General features: G+C 42.7%; 1 protein-coding gene across 2 annotated transcripts in view; it reads left to right on the top strand.

Annotated features, from left to right (window-relative positions):
• ABTB3 (ankyrin repeat and BTB domain containing 3) overlaps window positions 1–24401 on the top strand; it is a 166078-nt gene extending 141677 nt beyond the window's left edge. The window contains exons 11-18 of one of the 2 annotated variants that reach the window (XM_065743074.1): window positions 895–1073; window positions 7151–7222; window positions 12254–12359; window positions 13154–13256; window positions 14633–14714; window positions 15702–15770; window positions 19098–19211; window positions 22432–24401. In XM_065743074.1, the coding sequence (XP_065599146.1) occupies window positions 895–1073; window positions 7151–7222; window positions 12254–12359; window positions 13154–13256; window positions 14633–14714; window positions 15702–15770; window positions 19098–19211; window positions 22432–22641 (935 nt within the window). In that variant the 3' untranslated portion in view covers window positions 22642–24401. The remainder of the gene's footprint in view (window positions 1–894; window positions 1074–7150; window positions 7223–12253; window positions 12360–13153; window positions 13257–14632; window positions 14715–15701; window positions 15771–19097; window positions 19212–22431) is intronic. The other variant, XM_065743075.1, reaches the window with a different exon arrangement.
• The last annotated feature ends 211 nt before the right edge of the window (window positions 24402–24612 follow it).

Below are 24612 nucleotides of genomic sequence, written 5' to 3'. Positions count from 1 at the left end.
TCAGAAAGAGGCCACCACACCTGGTGTGCCTCCCTGCAGTGCAGCACTCCAGCCCTGGGGACCTTTATGCATGGATCAGGGTGTGCAGTCTTGGCTTGTCAGGTGCACAGGGCAGGCAAAGCTCTATGGGCTGAGCCAGATGAGAGAACAAGGGCTGCTCTCAAGGTGCTGGGCATTTGCTGAAATGGAAGGAAGGTCCTTTTGTTGCCAAACCCCAGGCTTGTGTTTCCTCCCACTCTGTTCTGCAAGTACAGAAACTAGGTCACGTCCAGCCTAATGTTTGGAGTACTATATTAACTTGGCGTGTTTTCTCATTCAGTTCATGGGAACATTTCCCTTTAAGTTCCTAGAGAGTGGTTCTGCTGTGACAAACAGCTACCTGAAAAGGCTAATCTCCTTAACTCACCCAGTGCTGTTTAGGGGAAATAGTAATCATCAGTAGAGGACATAGGGTAGTGCTTACAGAAAGTTGTAATCTGAAGACCACCAGTTTGAATACAGGTAGGTAGTGACCAAAATCCTTTTTTTCCATTCGGTGGCTCTCTGGGGCTACATTCAAACAAATGAGCTAGTGTAAATCTAGTTTCCAAAAGATTTTTGCATCGCAGAGCACCACAACAATTACCTCAAATTGGCAGTCTCAGCAGAGAAGCTGAGGGCTAGATGAGCAAAGAGACCACAATCTTCTCTTAGCACTTGGAGGAGAGCCTCTGTGCATTGGACTGGGATGTCTTGATAACTGCCTTCTCAGCTGTGGGTAAATAGGAATTTTATTTCTAGGGTTATTTGGCAGCTTTTGTTTAAAATCTGGAGATTAATACAAGTGAAGACAGAAATAGTAGAAGGGCACATCTTTCTTTGGAGCTGGGAGTGAGCTCTGTCCTCTGTCTGTAGGTGTTCCCTGGACACTGCACACATGGCTGGAGTCCTTGCGAACGTCCTTCCAGCAGCACAGGCGACCCCTCATCCAGTGCTTGCTAAAGGAATTCAAGTCCATTCAAGAGGAAGAGTACACAGAGGAGCTCATCACACAGGGGTTGCCTCTGATGTTTGAGATATTAAAAGCCAGCAAGGTAAGATAAATTATGTATTCGAAAGAAATTAATCTCATTCTGATCCTGTACAACAGAACTTTGCAGTAATGTTTTTGCACGGAGGTCCCAAAGCTTGCTTGGAGCTGTATAGGATTATTACTTTTTGTACCTTTGTATCTCATTTTTCTCTACTGTGGAATCGTGGGTTAAAAACACACAAGCTAATTACATCTGCTACACAACAGCTTAATACTGATGCTAGCAATGAACTGAGGAGACAACAGGAGCTAATGCATAGTGGGGAAATTAAAATCACAAAGGTCACTGCAGCACAGCAAGAGACTCTGATAACCAAACCAACCCAGAGAATAACTTGTTTTACAGCACCATGCAACAAAGCTAATGCTCACATTTGCTTTGGATTTATTTAACCTCTCACACCATTTTCTCTTCGTGTGGGATTGTGACTTTTAAACTTGTGAGGAGATTGGTTTCTACATGCATATGTGCAGAAAGATTTTTTGAAATCCTGTATGAGTTTGTATTTGCAGCCTCCCCAGATTTATTATTTGAGTTAACATTGTCTTGGTCAGATACATCAGTCTAACAAAACCTTTTGAGGGAGGGAAGTACCATTAGGTATGTGAGTATAACAGCAAAGAAGAAATGATCATTGAGCAGCAAGGAGAGCGAAGGCTGTTTTTTTTCTTATGCGTTAACGGTACATGTTGGTACAGTTTTCTATTTGTTGAACTGGGAAGTAACATTTCTCACCCAACTCCACATGCAACAGCAAGGAGCAAGTATTTTTAGCACCTACAGCAATAATGTGAATAATTAAGTAATAATTAAATAGTGTGAAATAAATAATGTGAAAAGAAGAGAGCTCTGGTACAGACACCCAGTACTAAAAGATTCCAGACATAGTTAGTGAAACTATATGGTCTTATTGCATACTGATGCAAAAGGGGGCTTGGAGTACAGTCCTGGGGAAGTGCTGAACATTTATCCCAGCAATTGTTCTGATTTCTGGTCCCATTAATTTTTCCTTTGGGGATAGCTTGGGGTTGTTTTGTATTCCATGGGTATTTATGGAGAATATTTAGAGATAACTTTCAGGAAATCGTTCCAAATCCTCAGATTTGTAAAGTCTGAACTGCCTTAGGTTAATACATGTTCATCCAATAACTACCAGCAAGGTTGTGTTTGTTTTGATAGCTGATACAAAACTAATCGTATTGGAAAACTTAATGGAGATTAAGTTTAGGCCCTGTAATCTAGGACGAGGGATAGCTTTAGCTGAGGTTGTCTTGGGTGGCTGAAGCCAAAGCCAATTGGTTTATAGATATTTGTCATTAGTATAAGTAATTTACACAGGATCATGCCTTTTGGAGATGTTAGACTGGGTCATCTAGAATGCCCTCTAGGAGACAGAGCAGCCAGTGAGACTGCTACCTTTTGCTTTGGGTTCGCTTAAAAGCTAACATGTGGAGGAGTAAAGCAACTGATACATCACAAAAAAAAAAACCCAAAAAAACAAAACAGTATGATAAAAAAATATGTACTGATCTTTGTTCCCACCTATGGGCCTAGAGGAGCTGTCCATCTTTGCTGTTCATGAACATACATATTCACAACCATGTGCACATACAGTGCTTCATATTCTTAGAAAAATAATGAATCACTCTGGGATGCTGTAAGGGCTTACAGGTGGTCTGCAAATGGCACGAATTCTTGCCATGGTCTTGCCCAAATAGTCTCACAAAGCTCTCAGAGTCAGAAATGAGGACAGACTCTGTGTAGCCCATTGGAAGGAATCAAAATGAATTCATTTGCAGGAGAAAGAGACAATGAAAGCTCTCCCTGATCACTCCGTAGAAGTCAGATAAGGAAAGCTGAGATTCTAAGGATCTTCTTCTCTAGGGGGGTCTGAGAGCAGATACTTTTCTTCGTATATACTCACAGAATGGAAATCCTTGAAGAGGATTTTTTACAGCTTGAAGGGCTGTAGCTGTGGTTCACGTCCCTCTGTTTCTACAGTGAATTGTAAAGTCCTGCATTTTGTGGCATTATCAGGAGAGGAGTTTGATTTGTCCACATGAGCATCCTTTTTCCTGTGAGCTGGGAACTTCAAGAGAGATTACAACTCCCACTAAACATTGCAGTCTGTCCCAGTACATTTCTTTAATGAGTTTTTCAGGGCAAAAATTATAAAATAAGCACCTAGAAAGCACAAAGCCACTTAGTGCTCCTTGGCTGATGTAAAACAAGATGTCCCATTTGCTACATTGTGATGCTCAGTATATTTTAATTGCATGGCAACTTGTACCTAATTGAAATGGAATTTTGCAGTCCTATAAGTAGTCCCAACTATCCTGAAGTCTCAGAACAATTTACAAATATTAATGAGTTGAGATATGGAAGAAGATCTTAGCCTCCTTTTACGAACAAGGAAACAAAGGTAATTAAACAGGCAGATTTTCAATGCCTTGTAGAGTTGCAACCTCGGCTTCAGAAGCTGTGACAACCCGGCTAAGCCAGACGTCAGTTTATAATTTGAGTAATTGGCCTGAAAGACTCTTCAAAAACTGCACAGAAGCATAGATTGGATCTCTCAACAGGAAGTGGGCCTCCTGCCCCAGCTTCCACTTGCACTGTAGGACAAAATGTTCTTACTGGTTCTCAGGATACGCAGAAAGGGCAGATATTGTAAAAATGAAAAGACTAAATTAAAACTAAGTACTTTCTACAAGGACACGACCAGATATAAGGAATGTCTTTTTGTCTTAGAGATTTTTATTTTTTTTTTAATACCCATACTTAGAGGATCTCAGGGTTCAAATGGGAGAACCTGCATGGGATCTTTGCTACCACCACTGATTTGAGTGTCCCAGAGCCCAGTAGGTTGGCATTTATATGACAGGACAACAGTGATGGAAATAAAAATAACATTTTGTGAAGCTCGGATGCTGGAACAGAGCGGTAACAAGAATTAGCAAATCAGGCAAAACTGCCTAACCTGTAGTTCCTAGTGTTACTGCCTCTCCTAGAGCTGTGAAATAGGAAGGGAAGAAGCGTTAATAAATTGCACTTTGGTTGATCACTGCTGCACTGAAGCCCTGGGGAAAGACTTGCAAAGGCACAAATGAGGATTTGGTACCCAGCCTCCTGGTGGCTGCCAGTAGGACTGAGCACTTTCATTTCCTTTCATGCCTTTCAATGTTTTTATCAGCTGCACTGCTCAGAATTGGATTGAGAATGGAGGAATGAAGTATTTCCATGCAGCTGAGGCAAAACTACAGGAACAGGCAGATGGCTTTGCCCCCACTGCTGTCCTTCAGTCAGCCCAGATCCCTGCCAAACAAAGACCAGACGAGGTGCTCCAGAGGAGGCAGTGGTGGTGGAAGGGATGTGGAGAGCCTTGTTTAGGGCAGTTCCCTAAGAGAAGGCAAAATTCAGACCTAGTACTAAAACTTTCAGTGAAGCTGTGTGGTTCACTAAGGGATTTAGGACATCAGATGAGGAGGAGAGGCTCTCTCATTTTGAGACTGACTGGAGCTCTGAGGGAGATGAGCTCATGGACAGTCTGCTTAAAGTCGTTTGGACAGGGCTGCATATGACAAAAGCTGGAGAGACACTTCTGGGAGCAAGTAGCCCTGAGCTAAACTTTGGCTGCCATGCAGGGCAGGATTGAGTCCCTCAAAGCTAAAATGACACTGGAGATCTTGTGACAGAAGAAAACAGGAAGATGCAACTGAACTGCTGCCTGTATCTGTGTCACATTCTTAATGGCTCGAAATGTCCCTCCAAACTTCTTACTGGGCCCTTTTGTTTGCCTACAGCCAAGGCTGATGTTTGCATTGCCTGAGCTTGTCCCTGAGCTCATTTGCCATCTTGTCCCCATGTCGTAGTGCCACATATTTGCTTGACTAGTGCCTGTACTTGCGGGCCAGCGGCAGCATTGAGTTTGAGCCCCTCAGATGAGAATTTAAAAAGAGTTTTAGGAAGGAAGCACCCAGATTTATGGATTTGTAGTGCCTGAGGTGGGGCTGGCAGGTCAGCTGCAGCCATCAGGGAGAACAGACACAAGGCTCTCAGACCTTACCTTCAGGCATGCCCTCAGCCCTGCAGTGGAGTAGGCTAACCACATGTGGTAACAGCTAATAGCCATTCTTGTATGATAGTGGGCAGCAGTCAAAGGGAAGAAAACCTGCAGCTGTCCTGAGTCCATGTGCACACAGAATCGTAGTAGAATCACTAAGGTTGGAAAAGACTTCTCAGATCGACTAGTCCAACCATCAGCATTTGGAAGAGGTTGATTTTAGATTTCCACTCTGAGGTTCAGTGTGAGCTTGAATTGTCATTAAAATCAGCCAGCTCCATCCAAGCAGATGAGCCAGCGCTGTTGCTGGCAGTACTGGGTGGTGAGCCAGTTTTGTCCACTGCTTTTTCTGTGTAATTTAGATCAGATTGTCTATGGCTGAGTTCTTGGAGAAAGAAAAGAATCTTTTAATTTCAAGTAATCTCTTGCACAGCCTTCTCCCTCCCACTTGTGGTAAGGCATGGAGCTGCTATTTGCCATTACTTTGAATAATTTGGAGGAATGTATTGGCAAAGTTTAACTGTATGTTAAGTGCGTGTGCTGAAATGTTGTATGAAACCCTGCCTGGCACTGGAAGTGCTTTACACCAGGAAACCTTGGCTTAGGACTATGAGTATACCTGCTAGTGTATTGCCCAGGGCAAAAACAGCTTGAAAAATTGTGGGAGGTCCTTCACTGCCCTTTCCCCGTATCGTCCATCCTTCCCATCAGGTTCTGGCAGTGACAGGGTAGTTTATTTTGAAAAATAGCCCATTAGTGAGGTGTTGATTACACTGTGCATTAAGACTGGATGAAAGATGCGGGAAACTATTTGCAAAGGTGTTTCCTCAGAATTTCAAATTCCTGCTGAGTTTCACACATGCTCTGTACGCATCTGTCGGCAGCTGAAAAAACCCACAGGAATGCACAGAGTTATTTGGGAAGTTGAACTGTTTGAAAAATAGCCATCAGTACCATGTTGACTGTTATTTGGAATAAATAATAATTTAAAACAATAGCCAGGGTTTTTTTTTTAATTCCAAAAAGATTCAAGCATGTAGGTTATCTTGAGAAACGTTGTCCTATTTAATTTAAAAGCCAAAATACTCTTTAATCAGTGATTTTGCCACACGTAGACCAAAATCTCCTAGAAATTAAAGAATATATTTAATATATCCTTTCAGAAATAGCAACATGTAAACTCTGTCACAAGTGCACTAACTATTGGGAAAAAAAAATGTTGATGGCTCCAGCAAACAAAAAGCCTGAAACACCTGCCTGCTCTGATGCAGCAGAATGTATAGAAGCTGAAGCTTCAGATGGGTGTCTTGTTCCTTTATTGCTGTGGTCTTTCTGGTTTTAGTTCCTCTAAAACAAACGCAAGAAAAAGTTTCTCAGAGTAATGTCAACAGAATCATTTTATGCTTCTGTTCTACAAAGTCCAGGAACAGTGGTCAGCGAAAATCATCTTTTCTTATATGCCTGCACATGACTTGTAACATGGCATTGGCAAATGAAGGAGCTAGTGAATTCTCCTTCCTGTTCCCTGCATCACAGTGGGTTGAAGTGAACATTAATTAAGGTGAGCTTAATGAAGTTGTTTTTTGCTATGTGAAGCCAGACTGTCCTCTTCTGCAGGAAGAGCTTAGGTTAAAGGGCAGAGGTTTCCTTTAGTATATTCATTCTCCATGTAATATTTCACTTTTGTTGAAAAAATGAAAACCCGAAAATCGAATATTTTGTCCAACAATTGGAATATTTTAAGCAAAGAAAAACGTGGACTTTATGCAGAGGAGGCAGACACACCAAAACCAGCACTAGAAATAGCCCTGAAGACCTCCACGATCCTGAAATGCCTGCTTACAGGTTCCATGGAGTGGCTTATACCCTCCCATGTACTCGCTAAGGCTCAGCCTGAGCTCAGTGATTGATCTTCTGGCTGAGACTTTGATTTCTTGAGGCAAGTTTCACTGAAAAATTGCAGTGGTGTGTAATGTTGCCCATTGTCATTTGTAGTACTTCTGTGTCTAAACAGTTCAGAATAACCAGGACGCAAGTTATCCACACGTGTACATCATGCATTCTCCGTGTGAGATGTGAACGCCAGGTACCAAGTGGCATGTTAATAACCAGCTATTAACCCCGTGTTGTGTTTTCATAACACAAATTCAGCTTCATACTAACACAGGTTTGATTTTTTTTCCTACTCTCCATTTGCCTTCTAAAATGTTTCCCTGCCAGAGGCAGAAGCCCTTTCCTCATTGACAATAAATAACTGCCATGGATGTGACACCTGCCCTTTTATGGGCTCTCACCCAGGGATTAGACCGTGCCCGGGGATCTCAGCTTTTTACATACAATGCACAGCTGTGATATAAAGAGCCTTTTGAAAGGAAGACTTGGCAGCTTTCCCAGAGCTAACTGAAGGATCCATTTGTGCCTTACCTGTGATTAATTCCTTTCCGTTTGTATTTGCAGTGGAATGACTCGAGCCCAGCACTAACAAAACCCATTTTGTTATGCAGTTCACTGCCTTTAACTGTGTCTTCAACCTCTGGGGCTTCCCTACCTTTGCAACTGTTGACTAATATGAATTATGTGTGTGCTGCTTAATCATCTAGGAGTGACCCTCTAAAGCGGCATTTAATCAGTTTGGATGCAGCTGGTAAAAAATGAATTATGCTTGAGGACTATAGTGGAAACACCGGGGGAAGGATGACAAAGATTCAGAGAGATGGCAAAGAAAGTCTCATAGCAGAGTTTGAATACTCAAGCTTAGGAGGTCTGAAAGTCCTCTCTATTGCTTTAGCACTTATCGACTCTGTATGGGAAGAGGGGAGGATAAAAAGAGGAATAATTCAAAGGCATCCCAGCCTGTTGTGGAAGGAAGTTTATGCATGACTCCTCAGTGGATCTGAGGCATCTTGAGACTTCACTGCTGGAACAGTAGCTGGGGACCACATGTGGAACGGGTGACTGGAAGCAGCACTTCTTCTGCTCTGTATTTAGCAGAGAGCTGGGTCCTCCCAGCATCCTCAGGACCAGCAAGAGAAAAGTTATCTTTGCCAGCACCCCTGTGCCCTGAGCAGCATGGTTTCTCTGCTTGCAGGGCAGATGCGTATTAACTGACAGACACTGAGCCCAGAATGAGTGTGTTATTTTTCAGCTTAACACTGTGTTTGTTTTTGTGGCTTTGTGGTAGAGGAATTCGTGGGCCTGGCATTCTTGGGCTAAAGAAAGGCAGCCTAAATTGTTACCACTGTAGAGGGCAATGAGATGGAGGTGGTAGGATATCTCAGACCAGTAAAGACTCCTAACCACTGGGGTTTGAGCAGTCCAGTGAGAAACCTGTGAAGAGGAGGCAACTAAAACAAAGTGCTATCTCACTGGAAAAGCAAAGCCCAAGACCTTAGCCTAACCACTGAATCCAGCCTAGGTTTTCCCCTTGAGAGTTTGGAGCACGAGCCACCAAAATGACGCGTAACTTCCACAGATCCTGGAGAAAACTGGTTTGGTATATTGCAGCTGTGTCCATTACCTTGTAGGACAATCCAGAATGGCTAGGCCAGGTTGAACCCAGTAAGCAGAAATGTAACAAACTCTTCCGTGAGTTGTGCCTAAGTCTTGAGGAGCCTTTCCTGAGTTGTGCTGCAGACCTTCATCATCTGAAAGGAGTTCAGAAAAAGATACCCCACCCAGTTCTTGCTCTCAGATCATTCAGTTAGTCATCTCTGCTCTGGCAACTTGAAAACCTTCAGCTTTGCTTCAAAAGAATTTATGAATTCCTCTCACAGTTCAAGTGTGGGGAATTCCTTTAGATCTTCTCCAAAGAATGCTTTTAAGTCAGGAGGCCGCTTGTATCTACAAAGCAAAGTTGCTTGCAAACCGACCAACTCTCTGCTGGAAACATCGTCTCCTTCAGAAGATTCACTGTTGTTCCTTGTTCCCTTTTGCCTATTTGTAAACTACCCCATGGCTACGTAAATATTTTCATTATATCTTACGCCAAGCTTTCTTCCCCCTCCCATAATAGCAGATGCACACAGAGCTCCCTTTGACTGCAAATGAATGCTCATATCTGAGAGGAAGCCAGCCTTGATCTGGATCTCAGCATCACACATCTAAGGCAGATGTTTTCCAACTCCAAACTCTAGCAAGAAAACAAACTTGGGTTTGCTTCTCTGGTGTTGATATCACCCACAACTGCTGCAGAGAGCTCCTACAGCTGTTCTTTCTCGATCAGCTGGTAGAGTGATACATAAGCAGGAAAGAATAATGCTCAGTGCTTAAGTAGGTTGGATGTGGTAACCGACGTTGCTTTGGAGCTTCGTTACATCGGTGCACATACAGTGGAACGTCGTCTTTGCTCAAGCAATTCTGATGTACCAGGTTGTGGTCTCTTATAGTTCTTTCCAGTTACTTCTCAGGAAGTCAAGCTCAACTTGCTCCAAGAGCAACATCAGGCTTCTGAAAAAGCAAGGGTTTTTTCATCAGCAATCCAGTTGCGGATTGTACCTTTGACAAAGCGTCCATTTTATCTCTCCACTTTGCTGCTTCTTTCTGCCTGCTTTATTGGAGAAGCCCGTAGGCTGTGGGGAGCCAGAGCAGGTCCATTGCCAGGGCCCTGAGAGGCTTGGCTGTGTGCATGTTTGCAAGGGGAGCAGTTGTTCTTTTTCCCTTTCCATGTCTTTTTGGAAGAAAACTTGCTATATTTTGTTAGCAATGTCTCTAAATGCTTCATCTTTCTAGCTGAGCAAGTTAAAGCTATCAACAGAAGCCAAAGGTCTCCAACCTCCTCTCTGCCAAATGAAAGCAGTGTCCTGTGCGAGAGCTCTGAATGTCCATGATGCATAGCATCTCTGTCTGCTTGATAGTCCCGCTTCCTTTGACTCATCAATCCTAAAGTCTCCCTTTCTTTTGTTATTTTTCCCTTTGTTCCATCTTTGTTCTGCACCACAGTGTTCTAAAGCCTCTTTTTATGTGAGTGGATCCCATTTTGAGTCAATTAGAGATTAATCTACACCAGTTTCCAACGGGGTTGTGGGCAGTCAGTAGCAAGGTAGCTATATAATGGGCTGCCATCCTGCGTGCCCTGACAGTGCTCATGACCCATTTGGTGCTGAGGGAGCTGATGAGCTCCACAGGTTCGTTGCCATGTGACTCGTCCATCATGCCAGTTCAAGTTACAAGAGTGGATCCCCTTCCCACCCCTGCATGGCTGTGGCTGGCTCGTTTCTTCCCAGTCTCAAGGCACCTGGACTTCCTGGTCTGCAGTGGGCGAGACTTCTGGATCCTAAATGAGGCTGTGGGAGGTTGATACCAGTTTTTTTTAATCATCACATTCCCACGGACACCCCAAGGAGGAGGAGATGCTTTATCTTTTTTGAAATACATGTTTGTGTAGGTAGGCACTGGTCTTATACCTCTCCTTTTTGGAAGCTTCCCTCCACTCCAGAATACGGTATTAGCCTCATCCCATGTTGTGTTTATTGACATCTTAGTGTCTGCCACCTCCATCTCAGAGCTACCCTGCTGGTAATCGCCATCCCCCTGGACATGCTCCTCCCTGGCTGACTCAGCCAGCAAGGCTTCAGCACAGCCCTTCCAAGCAGAGAAGCAATTGCTCTTTCTGCCCTGTCTGTCTAGAGCTTTCCCTCCATCCCTCCCAATGGCTGAGTCACTTCCTTCAGTAAATCTGGCTTTAAATCTTCCTTTTCTTTTTGCCCTGTGATTCACTCCCTTTGTGAAGCGATTTGCAGAGCTCCAGCTTTGAGACACTGAACAGATTGATGCTCCTGGGGCACTGCATCCTCGTTGTCCTGGGGCCACAACAGTGAGCCCTCACTGGTGGCTGCTCCCATGCTGTGCTGAATGGTTTCTCTTGGTATCAGTGTTTCTTAGTATCTCTCCTATCCCAATATTTCTTTCAATATTATGTCTGATATAGTTATAGGAGCCAACTTCTGCCTGCAGGCGAGTGCATGTAATTTCCTTTGACATCAGCGTGTGTCTATGAAGGCACAGCTCGTTTCCTTTTCCCACCCTGTTTAATTAGATACGGTGCAAGAGTTATTACAGTATCTCTGCCACTCCTCCTCATCCCTTGTGGGATTTAAGGAATTTCTACTTTTAGAACTGAGTTGAAATGTGCTCAGAGAAGGAAGACTTCGATTTCTGGTTAATAAGCCTGGAGATATTTTTAGAATAACAGCTAAACTCCTCCATTGTTTATATTGTTATTATTCTGCTCCCTTATCTGCTTACTTCCTTGGCCTTGGACCATTTAAGCATCTCATTTTTCCATGGTTTCCCAGTATGGAAGGGAATTGCCAACCAACGTGGTAGCTGAAAGTCAGGGTACTTCATATTCAGGAATTAGCTGTGTGGCTCCATTGAATTTGATAAGTTCCAGTTACCAGCAAAGGCTGAGATACAATCTGCAAAAACTTTTAAATCCTGCTTTCAGATGTGACTCAGGTGGTTAAGCACTAAATTCATTTCACTATCACTGAAGCTTAGTCTGGGTAGAGCCAGGGACCTTGTTCTGTGAGGGTCCTGGTGGCCTCCTCAGAGAACTGGTGCCAAAACCAATGTCAGGGGTGTAAGATCGTATTAATGACCTGTTTGGGGTTAAATGAGGAGCTTCTGTGGCATGCTGTGATGCTTCTGTCATTCTGTGAAGGAGGGGCTGTTTGTGAGGGTGTCGTGCTTAGACATGTATGCTGGCTGTGCAGCTCTGTCTGTTCAGTAATGCTGGTTTTCTAAAACATGATCAACAACCCTTTTCCAAAGAGCAACAAGAAAGTATTTTACACTGAAGTAAGTTTGAAAATAAAATGAAATGGCTATTGTAAAGGAGCATGGCTTATTTGGAAGGGATGGTAGCTATTGAGTTCGTTGGGAAAATAAGGGCCAAGGAGAGGACTTTCCATGTTACCTGCTTCCTACAGGAAGTGTAACAAACAAGTAAATGATAACTGTAGTTTATAACAAATACTGATAATTGTAAGTTCTGTGTTTTAATAAAGCTTCTGCAATCACATTTTTCAGCTTCAAAACAGGCAGCTCTTGACAACAATGTAATGTCTCCCTGTGAATACTAAGCTTATGTTGGTTGTGTTTGCTTCCTTTTGCTTAGAACGAAGTGATAAGTCAGCAGCTGTCTGTCATTTTCACTCATTGCTACGGACCCTACCCTATTCCAAAGCTTGTTGAAATTAAGCGCAAGCAGACCTCTCGCTTAGGTAAGCATGACTTGGAGATGCTCTTTGGTACTTCAAGGAGAGCTATGGGAAATGCCCATTGCAGGCTGGGTGCACAAGTCAAAGAAAATATGAACTTGAAAGGCGGGACTTGAAAAACGAGAGGCCCTGAACTTAGCCTGTCCTGAACACGCACTGAAGTCAGTAGGACCGTCACATACTGGAGTGGGACTGTAAATCTGCACAGATCTGTGCTGCTAATGAGGCTGAGATCACAGCCTAGGGCCCAAAGCCAAATGTCTGTCTATATCTCAAACCACTGTGGTTGGCTGTGAGTGACATTGCAGTGGCATGGCCGTCCCAGCCCTGCTGACAGAGCCCATGTTGGTTTAATGTGACCTAGAGAAGAAGTGAGCCAATTTTCCAGGACACTTTTCCCCGTGGCACAAAGGCTTACCTGCCTAGGGAGAGGGTGAGGGTATGCACTGAGTGTATTTCTCTGCAGTTTGCTTCGGGGAATGAAGCTGTGAAGCTGTGCCAGCTCCCTGTTGTGGGGGTGGCTCGCCATCATCTCAGCAAAGGTCAACACAGATTTCAAAGCATTGAATTTCCTTAGTCTGAACTCCATGTGCCTGTCTGTGGGTCTCCTGTCTCAGACTGTCCAAAATAACTTCATGGGCTTTACTCATTATAAACGATATCCTTTTACACCATTGTCTTCTTTTGTCAAAACAGGAAAATATTATGTACATTAATGAACTCTTCGAGACCAAATTTGTATTGGTGGGACTTCTATTTATTTATTCATTCATTCTGTTTTTTTTTTGTAATTCTAGATCCCCATTTTCTTAACAACAAAGAGATGTCAGATGTTACATTTCTGGTGGAAGGAAGACCGTTTTATGCACATAGAGTGCTGCTATTTACTGCATCACCACGGTAAGATATAGAGACATTACTGTTATTTTAGAAAAATAGAAATTGATTTTGTGCTTTCATATTGTTGTTGTTGTTAAGACTCTTTGAGGGCTAATGGCTCAATCTTCAAGCTTTTCCTAATCAGCACATCTCAGCAGCCTACTTCTAATTGATCTGCAGGGCACTAATAAGTGCTCCCATCACTAGATTCCCACCCTGTAAATGTTCCATGCTTCTGGCCATGCAGCTGACTTCATTCCTCTGAGGCACATTTGCATGGAGCTCATTGCTGCATCCAGCCCTTAAACATAGAGAAGTCTTAATAGTTAGCTTCTTAATAATCATTTATCCCATGAGCAGCTAAATCCTGTCTTGCATCGTGTGCACAGTCTCGAGGAGAAACAAGTTATTATCACTTGATTCACTGGGGATTTTACATATATTTAATAAAATTAGATGCATACGAAACACGTCATGCTGTATCAAAAGGCAGTACTTATGGTTTCCTCCCTGTGCTCAGAAGGCTGGATGTGGGTCACACAGCTCAACTCAGCATTCAAGAGTATTCCTTTCTTTGCATGGATCACAAGCCATATTTGTGCACAACTTTATAATTATAAAGATGTGCAAGCACATTCCAAACTTCAGCTCTAAGCTTATTGAATTGCCTTCAAAATAGAGTTTGACACTAATAAGATCAAATCAATTGTTACCCATATTTTAATTAAAATGCAGTCATGGTGTGGAAGAGGTTACCATCCAGCAAATGCTGGTCTTGACAGATAAACTAAACTGCCTCTAGAAGGTCAGATGAATTACTGAAAAGAAAAAGTACAAGGGCAGATGTTTCTGACAGTGCACTCACCTTCTAATCAAATGAGAATATCTAGTAGTAATTAACTTTAAAAGTGTTTTTATCTTGAAATCTATGTCTGAATTTCAGGTTTTGGTAATCAGAGAAAGTAGCATTCCCAGTTTTCTCTCTTACCTCTTTTACACAATTGTATCACGACTGTAGAAGCAATAAACTTAATGTAGTTGTTTTAATGTTTTGTTCAAAACATTTTTACAGCAGCATAATAGAAATAGGCAAAAGTTGATTGAAAAAAGTTTGATTTTGTAATATGCATCGTTCCAGTAGCTGTATGCACTTTACTGTTGTGACATCAGAAATATTTTCCCAAAATTTAAAATTGAAATCTCTTCTAAAAGAGAGGCTTCTTCCTTTTGATTTGAACTTTATTTTATCTAGCTGTCTGAATCTGGATGCGTTTCGGTGACAAATCCATTTATTTCAGTGTACTGTTTTTGCAAGAGCTGATGCCGTCCTTCCACTTTGCCATGTTTTCCATGGAGATAATTGGGCTGGTATTTCAATCTTGCTCCTTTCTATTTAGGTTTAAAGCATTGCTGTCTAGCAAGCCCTCAACTGACAGTACTTGTATTGAGATCAACTACGTGAAGTACCCCATCTTCCAGGTAAAGTCAGTTCTCGCACTGAATTTGAATGGAACATGGAAACATTGTATGTACCCTGTCCAAACTAATCCATGTGTATTTGATAAGCACGTAGCTCTGAGTAGTGGCTTCATGAGCACGGACTCCATCTCCTTGCATACACTAAGCTGCATAGTGCCACTGATTGCAAATGTCATGCCCAACCATATTCAGTAGCATACATTTCACTTATACGGGGTATGCAGATAAAGCAGAGCATGTCATTGGGAAGTACTTGATTTCTTTTTCTCTTGCTTACTTTTTCTGTATTTAATGGACAGGCTTCCAGACACAGTTCATTTATCAATGTTGTACAATAGCTTGGGTTTTTTTTTTTTTCATGAAAATACAGAGTTTGCTTTCTGCATCTGTAGCATATACAAGTATATGCTTCCCTACCCTCGAGTCAGAACCCAGGCAATTCCATGTATCGACTGTTGTAGATGAAGATATTTCCCAGCTGTCTCCAGTGACTTTAAACTTGCTGGAAGTTCACTGCAGAGAGATCTTAGTTGGCTTGCATTACAGTGCAAAGCCTCCACCGTTATTTATCGTCATCCATGCATGCCCTCACACAGCTGAGTGGAGGTGTTGATCCCATTGCCAAGGGAGGAATAAAGGAATAACCATTATATGTGATATGTTATCATGAAAAAATGATGCACTGTACATATTGGAAAAGATATTGGAAACTCATGATGAATTAATCAGCTTCCTGCACACTGTTTAGGCCTCAAGAGAAAGTATGGACAACATGGCTGGTGAGGGTTAAGACTACCCATGAGAAGGAGCTATTGAACTGTGCAGAGAGAGAATAACCAAATATATCCTGAAATTAGGGGGATTTGGACAGTTTTATCTACAAATCCTTGGTGATGTTTGTGAGCCTCTGGTGTTATCTTCAATCTCTGCATCACCCCTTGCTCCCTTTGACTGTTTTTTACAAACACTCCCTTTGTTTTGTTACAGCTGGTTATGCAGTATCTTTACTATGGAGGTGCAGAGTCACTCTTGATTAAAAATAATGAAATTATGGAGGTAAGAGACATTCATCTTAATTTCAGTGGAAGCAATGCTTAATAATCTGTTTACTATTCACCCAAGGGTACATGGTATCTGGGCAAGACATGAGCACTCCTGTAAGAGACATCACTGTCTCTTGCTGAGTGCCTAGGTAGAAAAATCATGATGACTAAGCAAAACAATTTGTCTGAAATAAAAATGTTTAGTGAGTTGATTCGTGAGGTTATTTAATGGAGATACAAAGCAGGTGTTACTAATATCTGGAAACAACTCCCAGCAGCATAATATCCTGTCTTCTCTGTCTCAGCCTGGTAGGTGAGGTGCTCTGTTGAGTTGGGCCAGTGAGCTTCTCTACAACATTCTTACTTCTGGCTTATTAGCCCAGGCTTACATGTCTGTACCTATCTCAGCAGCTTTAAAGCATCCAATTTGGTCCATCACTCTGTAGAATTTTTGGGCATGCACCTGACTTTAACCGCAGAACAAATCCTACTGGAGTTCAGTTCAATTTCAAGCATACGACTGTCTCATTTTCTGAATAAAACCTTAAGCTGCTCCCTGAGATATTTCTTTGCCACTTTCTTACCGGGTGTTAAAGTTCTTTGCCACTGTGCCCATTTGCAATAGCCACACCAAGCCCTTTGGAGCTGACTGAACCTTCAGCATAGCCACACATCCATAACTTGTATGGATGTTGGGTCGTTCTCTTCCAAATACTGTGCACTGTCATTTCCATCTCTGATCAACCTAACAATTCCAACTCAGCAGAACTAAGACACGTTAGAGCAGATTTGTGATAGTCACTCAGGAGCTTTCCTGTTGACATTCAAGTCATGGTAGCCAAAAGGGATACTGGGCAAAAATAAGACCTGCTTAGATAACTGGTAATCATCAGCGTGGATTATGGTCTGCCCCCATGATCTTTTATTATTGCCTCCATGAGTTAATCTGTCCATATCATAGAATCATAGAATGGTTTGTGTTGAAAGGAACCTTTAAGATCATCCAGTTCCAGCCCCCTGCTATAGGCAGGGACACCTCCCTCTAGGCCAGGTTGCTCAGAGCCACATCCAGCCTGGCCTGGAATGCTTGCAGGGAGGGGGCATCCACAGTCTCACTGGGCAACCTGTTCCAGTGTCTCACCACCCTCACAGTAAAGAATCTTTTCCTGATACCTAGTCTAAATCTTTAAACTCTTCGAGTTTAAAAAACATTTCCCCTCATCCTGTTGCTACTTGCCCTTATAAGAAGTCCTTTCACAGCTTTCCTATAGGCCCCGTTCAGGTACTGGAAGGCCATTATGAGGTCTCCCCAGAGCCTTCTCTTCTCCAGATCGAAGAGCCTCAGATTTCTGTATGACACTGCTGTCATAGGGCACTGCTGTGGCTTGACTCTTACCAAAGTACTGCTAACCATAAATTGGGAGCAACTTTTGTTTGGGGTACAAAGTGGCTGAGATGAAGCAATTCAGATGGGTACAGGGGTATCTGTATGAATCCTGCTGGCAACCAGAGGGTTGAACTGACCCGGACTGAAATCATCCCTCTCAAGTGCAGGTGGTGGACTCACAGTGGCTTTCTGAGTTTTACAGGAAAGGGTCACTGGCTCTCTCATTCACAGATGTGAAAAAAAAGCTCCTTAAATTCCTGGCCCTTTCTGAAATAAGGAGTTTCAGACTACACAGCGCAATGGCTTGATAGCGACGCATACGTAATCACCTAGGTTGTTAAAAAAGTTTGTGCTGCAGTTCAGCTGGCTGCTTGCTCTACTTTTGTGGCATCTCAAAACTTCTGTGACTCCAGAATGTATGGCTGATTGATTGATTTGTTGATAACAGATCTGGCTACGGTTCCTCACAGTTTAAAGTAATTACAAACCGGCACGTGACTGCTTGAGCCACAGAGGCAGCTGGAATAGGATTTAGCTTTATCTTTCAAAACTGCATTTAGCAACTTGCCTTATTACAAATATGATAACAAGAAGCACCAGAAATACTCCACAGAAATCTTTGCTGCAATTCATAATTGAGGCCAGCTGGCTGCTATCACATCAGTGCTGCAGATTTCCAACACTTGGATTTATTTATGGGACTAAAGCAGAACTTGAGCGGACTGCATAGGAGAAGTCAGAATAATATTATGGCAGTTTCAGGGTTTTGTTCCCCAGCACACCACCTAGTAGCACAAGGGACGTTTTGGGAATCATTAGAAGCCTCTGTGTCCTTGAGGTCTGCATTGATAAGGACCTTATAAATGGCAGAAAATGTGACCTGCTCAGCCTGAAGGGACCTTCCTGGGATAGAGCAAGATGTAAAGCAATGAAGAACCTCAGCCTCCTTTCTAAAGCAGAGCAGAGAGCCAGAGGTGATGATGGACTGTGGAAAGGCAGAAAATGAAGCACACTCCCCCAGATGTAATAGGACAGAAAAGGAGCAATAGGGGCAATCCAGGCAGTATTGAAATCAGCTGGAGAAGGCACAATTTAAGCAAGGTTTTCATGCTGCAGGCTTCAGGTCATGCTCAGCATGCATGGTGTCATGCTGAGATCTCCAGAGCAGTGCCAGTCCATGCTCCCTATCCATGGGGTGGGTACGGGGCCAAAGAGAGAGGTCAGCATGAGTCCTGATGGCACAAGAGCTGTTATTGCAGTGATACAGACACATTACCCTCTTGTTAGTGGCACTAGGTGCGGCCTTGCATCAAGCTCATTCCCAGTCATTTGGAGCCAGGCAGCATTTTAGCACCCATGGCCCAGACATAACCTTACTGCTGCTGACGAGCTAGAACAAGGAGCATATGGAGACCTGACTCCATTTCCTCTAGCCTGCTGAGGTGAGAGGTTTGAAGTTTATTGCCTCTATAGGTTTTTAGGACTACCCAGAGTGGTTATCGTCATCTGGCCTGAATTCATCTATACTCACAGTCCTGGCCCTTCTGCTGACATCCACATCAAACCCACATGTTCTGTTTCAGCCAGATCTGGAGAATAGTTGAATACAAACCTGCTTTTCCTGGAATGTAGCTGCAGATCCCTCTTTGCTTGTCTGCAGAATGACCGAGGAGTCTCCAGTCTGCCACTTCTTTACACATTCACATCCCTGTCCCAGGGCCAGCATGTGGACCTGAACAGGCAGTGGTGGTCCCTCCATGTCCACCTTCCCACAGTGTGATCTAGAGGAGACTGCAGCAACCCTCTCATTCTGACTGTCAGGGGTCAGAGCTTTAACGCAGACTGAAGCACGGGCAGAAAAACATTATAATGAAGCAGTAAATAATCAAGCTCTGAATGTGTACTGCTCAGCAGTTTTGACTATTTTTCCTTTCTTTCCTATTTTTTTTTTAGCTTCTCTCTGCTGCTAAATTTTTCCAGCTTGAAGCTTTACAACGACACTGTGAGATCATCTGTGCAAAGAGCATTAATACAGAAAACTGCGTGGATATTTATAACCATGCCAAGGTAAAAATAACCACACATGCATGTTATTTGTCTGTCCTCATAGGTCGCTTCTATGATAAGTAGTAATGCACATGTCATGTGCTTAGCATGTTTGTTGTATATTTAGCATTTGTCATTCATGCACTGGGACTCTAAGAGGTACCTGCGAGAGTGACAGTCCTTAATCATGTCTAAGAGTGCCTGTGGCAGCTTCTCACCCTCCTACCTAAACGGTTCAAACTCTACTTGTGGCAGATCTGTCTCTTATCACAGCGACTCAAATTGCTGAGTTACTCAACAGGAATCATCTAACTGAACAAGATGTCTCTTTTTCATCTTCCAGGCTGCATTTTCCTATTAAAGTTCCCATAGCCTCCTGCTTAAACCCCACAGTGCTGGTGACAGCTTTTCAATATAAGAAAATGTCATGTTGTCAAAGTGATAGTGTCTCACAGCCATGCAAGGACAGTAGTGAGAATTTTATGTCTTGGAGAGGAAAGATTGGAATTAAATCATTTACCTTGCTTGCGTGGAGGCCACAAGGCATAAAAGCATGGCATTTTTTGACCTAGAAGACCTATTTTAGGTCACTGATGAAGGTGATAGCCATGTGGACAAGTTTCAGTTTTTCCCCTCCTCATTTGCGAAGTACTAAGTCTTGGAAGACAGACATGATACAAAAATAGTTGCAATAAATAATTTTAAAGCAATCCTTGAATGATTTTCCTCACATATGAACAATATGAAAATATGAACAATATGACAATATGAAAATGTTGTAGTGTGGTGTTGAGGTTTGATTGAACAGAGTAATCCTGAAGATTGCTCCAAGCCCCTGCAGATCTGGCCTCCATTCCAATCAGGAATCTTTCCTGCATTGAGTAGTAATGTTAGACCTCAATATACAGATACCACACAATCAGTGTTTGATACAGCATAAAGTTCCACTTAAAATGAATAAAAAATGAGGAGTATTTGCAGGACCATTTATTGTAATAGGAAATAAAATCACCAGTGCAGTACTCTTGAAAAATACTTCATTTATCTTCTAGCTCATGTGGGAACTTTTCAATTTATATTACTTTTACCAAAAGTAAACGGAGCAATTTTGTTCTAAAATCACACGTTTTCTTTGGGTTGGGAAATATGGTTGTATTGTGATTGAAGGACATTCTTTTACCAAGCTTTAGACTTGCCTGAGGGACTTCTACTCTGCCAGTGCTGGGACTGAAGGAACCCCGTGCTCATGGCTAAATCTGGTTCCTTGTTTGCCAGTAACAGCTTCAGCCTGCAAGTTTCCTATGCTTTCATCTCTCAGTAGAGTCAGTGCAGATGGTTTGCTTGAGAGGTTTGCAAGGCCAGGGTCATGTTTGCATTGACATGCAGCATGTTATAGAGATAGCTAAGCTAGCTGCGAATGAAATCCTGACTTCTTGAATTGGTTAAACTACATCACTTCAGAGCTCTTCATGGGCTAATTGACCTTGCTTCCGGTAAATTACTGAGGCTAAGCTCCATAGTGCCATAGCTAGAAAGTTTTCAGAACGTGAGCTGACATATTTAAAGCTAGTTCAAATACCTCTCTGCTGTGCTGTCTGCACAGTAGACTTCTCCATCTTCTTTGCTCCTGGTCTGTGTGTTGTGCAGGTTACTGGTCTGAGCCCAGTTCATTTTGCTCCACCACACTGCAGCTTCATTTCTTTTTTATGTGATCGGTACATGGAGGAAGAGGCCAGATGTCCTCGTGAGCCAGGGGAGCTCACAGGCAGTTCAGACGCAGCTCGTCAGTGAAATGTCTGCCTTTCCATTTTGTAGGTACAATTAATTTCTAGACCTTGCTATTTTGCAAGATGAGCTGCACCTGCAGGATGTCAGGAGATGCTGAGATCTGCTTTTCCAGTTGAAAATATGCAAGCAAGCTGACCTGGACAAGGGGAGCATAGTCTTTCTCATCATGATTAATACCTAATCTGGTCGGGAGCATAGGGTGAAGTGAGCACAGATTTGGAACACTGTCTGTGGTAGGGGCATATGTTACAAGAGAGGAGTGTTTATCAGGGTGGAGAGCTGTAGGAATGAGAGTTTAGGGCCGCAGGTTAAGGAGGCAAAGTACTGCTAGGAAGGTGAGAGATTTTGTCTCACTTGCCATTTAGAAGCTGAATGGATAATATTAAACCATCTGTGGTTTTCTGTTCATAGGATTGCAACATCTACAAAGGCCATCTTTTGGTTAGCATCACTTTCGGGGCTTCATTTACATGTTACCTCCAGGAAAAGATGAAGTCGCTGGGAAAATAGCATTTATAATGGTGACTGATCAGTTACCACCAGATATCAGTTGTGTTTTACTCGGAGTCCCACCAAAATCAATTGGAGAGTCAAGTACTTACGTAAAACACTCAGTGCTGGCACAGCTTGCAATCTGAGCCTCAGAACAAGCCTAATAAAAGAAAAAAATATATATATGTGGCATTTTCTCATTACTGTGATATATTGAAATAATGAATAGAGATTAATGGTGTTTCAGAGAAGAATACAGATGCAAACATATGCTAGCTATCACATCCAGGTGCAAAATAACACAGTCACAATTTGCTGAAAACCTGCGTGGTTTGAAATCGAAGTTTCCTCTGGAAGATAGAACCTATCTACTCCCAATACGTATTCCTTGTCTTATTTTTTAGCAGTTTTTGGTTAAGGTGGTGTAGAGTAACAGTGCTGTGCAGTTGTTGCAGTCTGGATCCAAAATTATGAAATTTCCCAGCATTCCTCACCTCACAGTTGCACCTCAGAGTCAAAGATGGATGCTTTTCTCAGAGCTCAGGCTCAGCAGGAGCTTACCTGTGCAGGAGGATGTTACTTTGCATGATGGGCTTCTGCCGTCAAGAATTCCACTCTTGCTAAGGATGGAGTTTATGAAACTCGAAGGTTTCTTGTAGTTCTTCCCAAACTTACAGGCTTAGGATGTGGCTACAAACATGATATCATGGGTCTGGTGAACTCAGTGGTAAAACGCCTAGCTGTTTCCAAGGAACCAAAGCTTCAGCTGCTAAACATAACCAGAATCATTGGTATAAAATACTGTTTGATTAACACATGAGACATATATATCTGTAAATGTTAACTGGGCCAGTTGGAAAGGCTCAGCTTGTGCATTTGTTTGTGTGCAGCTCTTACACGCTGTTCTTGCTGACCAGGTTTTATCAGAATGGTTACCTTTCTCTAATTTCACTTCTTGTAGTTTCTCGGAGTCACAGAACTATCTTCCTATTGTGAAGGCTACTTTCTGAAAAATATGATGGTCCTCATTGAAAACGAAGCTTTCAAACAGCTGTTGTATGACAAGAATGGAGAAACGTCTGGTCAGAACGTACTGCAGGACTTACAGAGGACGTTGGCCACAAGGATTCAGTCAATTCATTTGTCTTCTTCAAAGGGCTCCATTGTATAAAGCTGAGGAAGACGGTAACGTTCTAATAAAGACCCTGCAAGTTAAGTCTCCTGTTGCAGTTGCTTAAACGAATACACACGAAATAGATTCTACTTCACCTCCCAATAATTCTGTGTTGGCCAAAGGTGCTGCGCTGAGGCCTCCGCCTCGCATGGATGAGGGAATACAGAAAACACAGCTCCTGTGTGCTCCTGGGCAGCAGGGCTACCAGAGTGCCCAGTGCTTCGGTGTTGTACCCAAATTCTGAACACGAAAGCGTGGTCGCGGAGCTAGATGCCAACAAAAGCCAGAACTCACATCCTTGAACAGCAGCAGCCTCTGCCTGAGCGGCGGTGCCAGGGAACACCTGAATTGACCAATTACTCCCTTAAGGCGAATGTTCCATCGTTTCACATTTAAGAACTATATCTATTCCAGAGTCCATTATCTCATACACTTAAAAAAATGTAAGAACTGTTGTTGCTGTTGAGCAAAGGTCGATGGCGTTAGAGAGTGGGTAAGACTGTTACAACTGAGGAAATACACATACTGGCAGATTTTTAGGGGTGGGAACTTTTTAAATTGTTCATAAAAATAATGGGGTGGCCTTGTAGTTTAAAAATTATTTCTTAAGCTTAAAATTTCATTTTCGACAGAGCTGTGTTCGAGAATCTATGTAACATGTTTTGTTTTTTTAAATGGTTAAAATGTACATTGTGTAAACACACATACGATCGAGTTTTGCTTGTATTCTTTCCTAAAGTGGTATAATCTTGCCTGACAGGCTATGGTTACACCAAAGAGGTACATTACCCAAACTATGTCTAATACAGTAGTTGGGGGGGGGCAGGAAAACTGCATGCTGTTTGTGATTTGGGGTTAAAAACAATGACAAACTCCACATGCATTTGCATGGTAACTGTACCTGTGAAATGTTTTGTTCGTGCTTCGTTTTGCCAAGACAAATGCAATGCTACTTCTTGTCAAACTCCACTTGTAAAATCAGCATATTATTTTATTCAGTGCAGTTGGTTGTGATATGATACCCCCAGAGACCTTCTCGAGATGCTGATTTCTGTTTGTTAAAGTGAAGGGATAATAACAGATCTTTCCTCTAGTGATGTGTCTATACTTTGCTACTGGCCAGAGACGGTGTCCGAGTTAGACTTTTTAAGTTATAATTAAATGTGTACTATAGAATGATTTCTCACTGTATTCTGAGAAACGTATAGGTTATCTACAGTGCAGGGTTTGGTTGGGGTGGGATGGGGGGGTGCGATTTAATGCCTGGACTTCATTTGTTTTGCAGCCTGTTGCCAGCAAGACAGATCTGCTACGTGCCACAACGTTCCTGACGCTCTGTCTTCGAATAATGCTTTTCATGAATGGTTTTGATTTAAAATATGGAGAAGACCACAGCAAGATGCAAGCAAAGATGCTGCCTTTTCCGTGGCAAAGTGACATTAATGTCTTTATTTTCTAACATGCTGTGCCCAGCTCATAGACTCTAGGAGTTTCATTTTGATGGTGCATGGTAGCCTCTTGTTCTTTGAAGTATCTGCATTGGGTGCTCTTCCACGTCGATGGTTTTGGGCATGCTCAGAGAATACAGTTTTGGCTTCAGTTATCCACATGGTGGGAAGCTGTTGTATGACTTGAGGTGTAAAGCATCCCGTATGCTTGGCCTTTTAATGCCTGTACAGTTTCTGCAAGAAATTACAAAAATGTCCAAACTGATGCTAATGTCTTAGAGACGTGGCATGTCAGCCCGTTTGTTTCCTGCCTAGTAAACTTTCACACAAAATGTCATTGAGAACACTTAGGTAACGCCAACTTTTTTTGGTGAATGTTTTGATTGTAGAGAAGCAGGGCTGTGGCTGATGGAGCAACAACATGTGGGGGGTGCTTGTTGTCGTTCGCTGTGCCTCCTCATCCAAAGAAAGCCATCCTTTGTGCTATTGATAGCAAGGCAGGAGCAGACCTCATCTACTT

This window comes from Cyrtonyx montezumae, unplaced genomic scaffold, assembly GCF_038088225.1.
Source record: "Cyrtonyx montezumae isolate F1298 unplaced genomic scaffold, pur_monq_1.0 scaffold_3, whole genome shotgun sequence".
NCBI classification, from domain to species: domain Eukaryota; kingdom Metazoa; phylum Chordata; class Aves; order Galliformes; family Odontophoridae; genus Cyrtonyx; species Cyrtonyx montezumae.
The sequence above is the reverse complement of the archived record's forward strand: the minus strand, read 5'-3'. Positions and strand labels throughout refer to the sequence as shown.